General features: G+C 46.8%; 1 protein-coding gene across 1 annotated transcript; it reads right to left on the bottom strand.

Moving 5' to 3' along the window:
* Window positions 1–433: 433 nt before the first annotated feature.
* Window positions 434–4,968, bottom strand: LOC144894245 (uncharacterized). The gene is made up of 2 exons (XM_078786482.1): window positions 2,893–4,968; window positions 434–2,771 (listed from the first exon to the last, which is right to left on the bottom strand). The coding sequence occupies exon 2, from the start codon at window positions 2,666–2,668 to the stop codon at window positions 1,832–1,834; it is 837 nt and encodes a 278-aa protein (XP_078642608.1). The 5' UTR covers window positions 2,669–2,771; window positions 2,893–4,968; the 3' UTR covers window positions 434–1,831.
* Window positions 4,969–8,604: the final 3,636 nt, after the last annotated feature.

The following is an 8,604-nucleotide window of genomic DNA, read 5'->3' as shown; positions in this document are numbered from 1 at the left end:
CAAACCGAGCTCGTCTCAAGGACGCACGATCATGCGGCGCCACCATGTCGAGCAAGGGTCGCAGACGCTCTGTCGGGAGTTATCTTCCCTTGGGTCACCGTGTACCCAAAAAGATCAATCGACCTTGCGGAGTTGCGACATCTTTCCTCGTTGAAAGTTAAATTATATTGTCGCGCGACCTGTAAAAACCGCCGCAGATTAGCGTCGTGGTCCGCTTGATCTCGTCCGCACACTGAGTTTAACAAGATGCACAAACACATCCTTTAATTCCTCCTTGGCAATTACAGTGCATTCAGAAAGTATTCAGACCCCTTCACTTATTTCACATTTTATGTTGCAGCCTTGTGCTGAAATCTTTTAAATTCATTTTTCCCCTCATCAATCTACACTCAATACCCCATAATGACAAAGAGAAAACAGGATTTTAGAAAGTTTTGCAACTTTATTTAAAAAAAACAACTGAAATATCACATTGACATAAGTATTCATACCCTTTGCGATGACACTTGAAATATAGCTCAGGTGCCTCCCATTTCTCTTGATCATCTTTGGGATGTTTCTACACCTTGATTGGAGTCCACCTGTGGTAAATTCAATTGATTGGACATGATTTGGAAAGGCACAAACCTGTCTATATAAGGTCTCACAGCTGACGATGCATATCAGAGCAAAAACCAAGCCATGAGGTCAAAGGAACTGCCTGCAGAGCTGAGACAGGATTGTGTCGAGGCACAGATTTGGAGAAGCCTACAAAAACATCCTCCACTGCATTGAAGGTTCCCAAGAGCACAGTGGCCTCAAATAATTCTTAAATGGAAGAAGTTTGGAACAACCAGGACTCTTCCTAGAGCTGGCCGTCCAGCCAAACCGAGCAATCGGGGGAGAAGGGCCTTGGTAAGAGAGGTGACCAAGAACCCGATGGTCACTCTGGCTGAGCTCCAGAGATCCTGTTTGGAGATGGGAGAAACCTCCAGAAGGACAACCATCACTGTAACACTCCACCGATCTGGGCTTCATGGCAGTGGCCAGACAGAAGCCTCTCCTCAGTGAAAGACATGAAATTTGCTTGGAGTTTGCAAAAAATAACCAAAAGGACCGACTGAGAAACAAGATTCTGTGGGCTTTCATGTGTCTCACTGCGGCCCATGAGTGTCGTCTCGACTTCATCGCGACAGGCGTGCAGCTGGAGGTGAGACTCGGAAATGACAGCGGCTCTATAGACATGCCGGTCAAAGCACACAGTGGACACTACTCACAATAAGTTAGGGATATCGTGGGAGTGAGTTAATTTTTTTATAGGGGTTAGGGTTATGGTATTGAAATCAAGAATGCTGTGTTTTTTCACACATTAATAACCATAGAATTAGGACCAACAACTTTTTTCAACATAATTAATACACAAAATCAACCACACCGAAGAACCTGCCAATATCCCTAACTTATTGTGAGTAGTGTAGTTTCCCCATTGAACGTCACCTCCAGACGACTATGCCGATGGAGAAAATCATGTCCCAACAGCACGTCGGCACATAGAGCAGACAAAATCATCAAACGGACATCCGGATACATCGTGCCATTAACCACTAACTCGACACGGCATTCCCCTTTCGTGCGTATCCAGAGCGACTGCGAAGCCATGAAAATTCTTCGCGAGGTCCCCACAACCAGCCATCCGTGCCGTCGTACAAGAGCCATGTCGACATAACTCTCCGTGGACCCAGTGTGCACAAGAGCGTTAGCAGACCGACCTTCGATCAGCACCGGTACCACAGCGCTTGCCAAACCATGCGGTCCGGAGCGTGCCGGGACTTCTATAGGCCCGGGTCGGGCCTCACGCGCCGCGGTGACCCCAGCCAAACGCCGCCCTCTCGAGGCACGGCAAACCTTCGCAAAATGACCTTTCCCGGCACACGTGTGACACATCACGTCCCGGACATGTGGCTCGAGGGTGCCTCCGATGCCCGCAAAAATAGCACTTGGTGTTGCCTCCGAAAGAGGCAGTCGTTAGGCTCGTACCTTCGGCTCCGAGGACTTCTGGCTGGCTCGGCTCCGTAGGGGTATCAGCAACGTCACGTCCCATGGTAGAGGCTCTCTCCAGAGGTTTCTCCCCAGTGAGTCCGGCATGTGTACAAGGTCGACCATACGACTCCGATTGGGCCTGTGCCAGCTGCAGTACACACGCCTGATCGTATGCCTCTTGCAGGGTCAGGGTAGGTTTCTCAAGCAAACGTTGACGAATCGAAGGTGCATGTAACCCGGACACAAAAGAGTCCCGCATAAGATCGTCACACATTTGTTCATGAGTTCGGACCTCATGCGCACATTCCTTTCCCAGCCGACATCGTTCTTGAAAGAATTGCTCAAGCGATTCTGAGGGATCTTGCCTCGGAGTAGCGAGCTTGTAGCGGGTATAGACCACGCTTCGAGGCTCGATGTAGATACTCCGAAGCACCGCCACCGATGTCTCATACGTGGGACAATGTGAGATGTAGTCGGAAATGGTGAAAGTCACGTGACAGTTGAGGACAGCGAGTTTCTGCGCGTCCGTGATTTCAGGACATGGCTCCATGTACCTGTCGAGCAAAAATAACCAATGTGTAAGCTGGCTCGCCGCATCATCAGCTTGAGGATCCCCACTAAAAGTAGGTAGTTGCAAGAGCTTGTTCATCTAGAACGGTGACAGGAGTCGATTCTGATTAAGTGTTGTAAAATCAGAATCTCACAACCGCTTCTCGTTCCGACTTCAATCAGAATCGATCTCATAACAGCATCTAAAAAAGAACACGTGACAGCCATCATTTCATATACACTAACAGGCACCAGGAGTATATATATATATATATAAATATCGGGAACAATTAAGCAAGCCTCATTCAAATATGATTTCCTCACCTTCCGAAGTAAGCACGTAATGGTCACAGGTGTGCCCCTCGCTTCCAGCGGACGGATATTTATAAGAGCACTTCAGTGGGCAGGAGATGTTACTACACCTGGGTTATGACATGACAGATCCTGAGTTTCACGATAATACCAAAGCACTTCTTTAAACGGCCACCATCATCCCACCTTTGTGGAGGGGGAGGTGTCTTTAGCTGCCATGTTGTTTCGACCTATTTAAACGTGCCTTGCCTTGGGATACATCATGTACTCTCAGATCAATTGAAGGACATAATCAAAATCCGTGTTTGAGGATCGGATCTCATGGACGGAACGATCTGTGATATCTAAAAAATTTTGAGAAAACAATTAGTATAACCAAGTGTATTTATAGAAGCAAGGCTGTCTGTCATCCCTCAGGATGGATATGGGCTCTGAAGACCCCCACATGGTCATTGAACACACACACGACAGTCCAAATGTTAATGTGTGGTGTGCACTTCTCCATGACTGCTTGTTGGGTCCGTTTTTATTTGTGGAAGATAGTGACCTCAACATTTTGGAAGGATTCGCCTTCCCACAGATTGAAGACCTGCGGCCCAATATAATTTTTCAACAGGACAGTACTCGCCCTCATTGAATGGCACTTCCTTTCCTGAAGTGGTAGGTCATGGGGAGCACAACTTAAGTTAATGGCAAGGTCCTTGTATTTCTTGCATCTGGCCACTGGTTTCTGTGAATATTTTTTAAAATAAATGACAATCTAAGGTGAATCCGCTTTTCAGCCTCTTCCAGGGGCAGATATGGATGGGGAGCACCTAACTGTTCTGATGTATCATACCACACTTGGTCCATATCAGTCATGGAGATCGACTGTCAAATGTTAACGGCCGTACATACGGCCAAACAGGACCCACTGAGGTTATTTCAGAGAAAACAAGCGTTGCGCCGAGGTCCCCCGTCGGTGAAGTGATGCGAGTTGACAAAGTGGAAGACGCAAGGCGGCCATCTCGGATTTTGACGCGGCGACCCAATTTTCAATAGCGTTCTTCCTTATGCCGAGATACACCCACACACCAGATTAGAAGTTCGTAGTTCGTTTATTTTTCAAGATATTTCGCTCACAAGGTTCAGACTCAAGCTCACAAGGCTCACAAGGTTTATCTCTCCGACTCACTGGAAAATCCTCTCCATCTCTTTGCTGATGACTCTACTCTCTGCCGCTCCATACCTCATCCCTCACATCGGCAGTCTGCAGCCTCCTCACTCTGCAGACCTGGACAAAAATCACAGACTGGTCAAACAAGTGGAACATGTCTTTCAATCCTGACAAATCTCACTATGTCTCTCCGAAAAGACCAACTGGACAACCCTCCCATCCACTTTCTGAACAATCCTCTCCAAGAAGTTCTGTCACTCAAGCTTTTGGGTCTCACTATCTGCCATGATCTTTCCTGGGAAAACCACATTTCCAATCTGACCTCCAAAGCCAGTCGCCGACTGGGCATCCTCCGTCGTGCGAAGTCCTTCCTTGGCACACCTGAGCTCCTCACCACATACAAGGCTTTCATTCGCAGCTCAATGGAATACTGCTCTCCCCTCTGGGCTGGTGCTCCTGCCTCACACCTAGCTCGGCTTCATGCTGTTGAAACCAAAGCTTTCAGAATCATTGGAATCTCCCGCGATGAAGCAAACTCCGAGGGCCTTTCACTCACTCACTGCAGGTAGGTTCGTGGTCTTTGTCTTCTACTGACTCCTCTCCAGCCTTGCTCCCCCCAGCTCTGTCTGTGCTCTGTCCCCTAAATATTCCTACAGATTGCACAAGATCTGCCAGCAACCCTCTTATGGTTAAACTACCAAAATCAAGGCTCTCTGCTCACCTTCACTCTTTCATTCCTCTTTTCTTCCCCCTCTGGAACAAAGTCCCTCACTCTATTCAATCCCACTCCTCCCTCCAGGTCTTTAAAACAGCTGTTCACCACCATCTCTTATCTTCCCCCATCCAAAACCTTTATCTTTTCTACCCCTGTTAATTCACCCCAGATGCACTTTTTTGAAATTCCGACTTCTTTCCTGGAAGTCCTAGCAGTGTCCATGTGTTTTCTACCTTTCCCACCCCTCCTCCCCCATTCCCGTGCCTCCTACCCCCAAGGCCTCTCCCTCACACAGATCTTCAGATGTCCCTGCTCTCAAATGTTGTACTTGTATGCTTCTCTCTCTCTCCCCATCTTGTCTCCCTCTCCCTTTATCTTATGTTTTATGTGTCCGTTTGTCTTTTTGTGATTAATGTTAGCTCACACGAGCCGCGATCTTGTATACAAAAAGAAAAAAAGAAAGAAAAAAAAAGACTTACTTTTCAAGATATCACGCTCACAAGGTTTAGATATGGTGACAGCCATATTGGATTTTGACATGGCGACCTCATTTTCAATAGGGTTCTTCCATATGCCTAGTTGCACCCACACCAAATTAGAATTCGGTCCTGCGCTTACGCACGCACAGGAAAACCATAGTGCCCCTTTCGCTCCGCGGTGCGACGGGGGACAATAACTTGACTCCCTCCTTGTGGCAAAGCACAAGCGACACCAGATAAAAGCACAAGCGACACCGACACCACAAACGACACCAGATAAATGTTAGCTCTTTCACGAGCCTCGACTCTGTATACAACAAAAAAAAAAAAAAAAAAGCACAAGTACTGCAGTTAAACTCCCTCCTAGTGGAAAAGCACCAGTCGTGCAGTTAAACTTCCTCCCAGTGGCAAAGCAACAGTACTGAAGTTAAACTCCTCCTCATGGCATAGCACCAGTCCTGCAGTTAAACTCCCCCCTCGTGGCAAAGCAACAGTACTGCAGTTAAACTTCTTCCTCGTGGCAAAGCACCAGTCCTGCAGTTAAACTTCCTCATGGCAAAGCACCATTACTGCAGCTAAACAAACTCCCTAAAAGCGACAATACTGCAGTTACACAAACTTCCTCCTCATGGCAAAGCACCATTACTGCAGCGAAACACTCCCTAAAAGCGACAAAGCAACAATACTGCAGTTACACAAACTCCCTCCTCGTGGCAAAGTGTCAGTACTGCAGTTAAACTCCCTCCTCGTGGCAAAGTGCCAGTACTGCAGTTAAACTCCCTCCTAGTGGCAAAGTGCCAGTACTGCAGTTAAACTTCCTCCTCGTGGCAAAGTAACAGTACTGCAGTTAAACTCCCTCCTCGTGGCATAGCACCAGTCCTGCAGTTAAACTCCCTCCTAGTGGCGAAGCACCATGCCGGCAGTTAAACTCCCTCCTAGTGGCAAAGCACCAGCACTGCAGCTAAGCTCCCTCCTAGTGGCAAAGCACCAGCACTGCAGTTAAACTCCCTCCTCGTGGCAAAGTGCCAGTACTGCAGTTAAACTCCCTCCTCGTGGCATAGCACCAGTCCTGCAGTTAAACTCCCTCCTAGTGGCAAAGCACCAGCACTGCAGCTAAGCTCCCTCCTAGTGGCAAAGCACCAGCACTGCAGTTAAACTTCCTCCTCGTGGCAAAGCAACAGTACTGCAGCTAAACAAACTCCCCAAAATCAACAAAACTGCAGTTACACAAACTCCCTCCGAGTGGCAAGGCAAACGTACTACAGCTAACACAAAGCAGTCACTGGGCAGATCACATACCTCCTCCACCAGGCGTGTGTGGTTTTTTTTTTTTTTTTTTTTTTTCTATACTGAATCGAGGCTCGTGAAAGAGCTGACAACCGCGAGGGAAAGACAGCACAGGGGGACCGCGAGGGAAAGACAAAGACAGCACATGGGGACCGCGAGGGAAAGACAGTACAGGGGGACCACGAGGGAAAGACAAAGACAGCACATGGGGACCACGAGGGAAAGACAAAGACAGCACAGGGGGACCACGAGGGAAAGACAAAGACAGCACATGGGGACCACGAGGGAAAGACAAAGACAGCACATGGGGACCACGAGGGAAAGAAAGACAGTACAGGGGGACCACGAGGGAAAGAGACAGGCTGAACAATTCGTGCTGGATCAGGACCTAACCAATATCTAATCGCTTGTTCTTGTCATTTAATTAACTCATAGTTTTGTCATAAATCGTCCACAACTTGTGTTTTTGTTCATCTCAATGGTGAAGAATTGCTTTTAAAACCCTCACATTCCGATTCAGTTTCAACAAAATCGAAACAACTTTCCTTGTACACAACCCACCCAAGCTGTACACAAAGTTTCGTACATATCGGTCCACAACTTTAAGATATGCTATATATCGTATTTGGCCCGATCACTCAATGCTGAATAATCACAAAATAAACTAGACCGGCACTCAGTAGAGAGCATATAGTAGAGTTAAACCCAGGACGTATCAGCAGCGTTTATCATACACAGTACTGTTCAGAACAGGTCTCTATTTTCATCATTTACGTACCTGGGAAAACTCCTGGCTGGCCATATCAATCACTCGATGGTGAAGGACCACTTAAAAATATGATACAAGAATCACTAAAATATTATACGAGCTGGATCCAGATATGCACCAAAATCGAATCGTCCTCGTCACACACAAAACCTGTCCAACAAATTTCGTCCAAACCCATCCATAATATCCTGCCATGTATTGTTTTTGCCCCTATCTCCCAATGGTGAAGAATCACAAAAAAAAATTATACGAGCCAGATCCAAATCCTCACCTAAATCTAATCATTGCGTCCTCGTCACATTCCCAACCTCCACCAAATGTCATACCAATCTGACAGCTTTGAGACATTCTGTCCAAGACGGACATTAAAACATAACCTCCGTCCACTTTTGGTGCAAAAGCAAAGTCAGCCAGTGCAGCCACCAACTTCTCACTGGGAGTCACATGACCAAAGCAAAGCTTACACTGGAACTGGTTCCAAGGCAACAGCAACACCTCTGCCGTGAATTCCCAAGTCAAGTTTCATCCAATTGACTCAAAGATGATTTACATATTTGGTCATTGAATTCAACCACCAATTATTTTTACGGTCAAATTTGTTTAAGGTCTATCACAAGTATCATGCTCTGCACGGTCTTACTAGTCTGTTTATCCGTAAACAGGACATCTCAAAAGGTGGACAGATTCAGACAAAAAACTTGGAAGTGGGGTGCGTGACAAGGACGAAATAAGATTTTAATGAAGATCCAGATCCCAAATTATGATTTTTTTATTTTTTATTTAAGCGATTCACCATTGAGAGATGGGGTCAAAAATGATATTAGACTTATGACAAAACTCGGGGGATGAATAGGTTAGGTGACAAGCAGATTATATTTTGGTTCAGTTCCAAATCCAGAACCGGCCTATCAAAACAAACTGTTCAGGTGGGTTAAGGTGTGCACCGAGTGTCGTTCTCGTGATTATAGATATACTCAGGGGCTACCCGGCACTGCGCAACCAGCTGGGTTTTTCCCAGTGGTTTCACGACTACTTAGTCATTGAAAAGCTAAGACGTCATTGGCCACATGGTGGTCAACTTTTGCCTGAAGGCCGGTGGCAACACTACATCCCAAGACGGATGGGCAAAGCAGCCGTCAAGGTCATTGTGTGACCTTAAAACAGAACCCATATTCTTAAGCACTGATAACTTGCAACCAATATTTGAGGCCTTGGTGCTATGGTTCAACCATGGAAAAACATACTTCAAGATGTATGCAGCCGGGTGGTCGAGTAGTTTGTTGTAGTGTGCAGGTATTTGTCAATCATGAGGCTGCCA

Source organism: Myxine glutinosa, chromosome 11, assembly GCF_964187855.1.
Source record: "Myxine glutinosa chromosome 11, kmMyxGlut1.1, whole genome shotgun sequence".
Taxonomy (NCBI): Eukaryota; Metazoa; Chordata; class Myxini; order Myxiniformes; family Myxinidae; genus Myxine; species Myxine glutinosa.
Note: the sequence above shows the minus strand (reverse complement) of the source record. Positions and strands in the feature narration are given on the sequence as shown.

Bases quoted from the DNA above. Each gene is read 5' to 3' on its own strand.
- LOC144894245 (XM_078786482.1), bottom strand. From the start codon at position 2,668: ATGAACAAGCTCTTGCAACTACCTACTTTTAGTGGGGATCCTCAAGCT.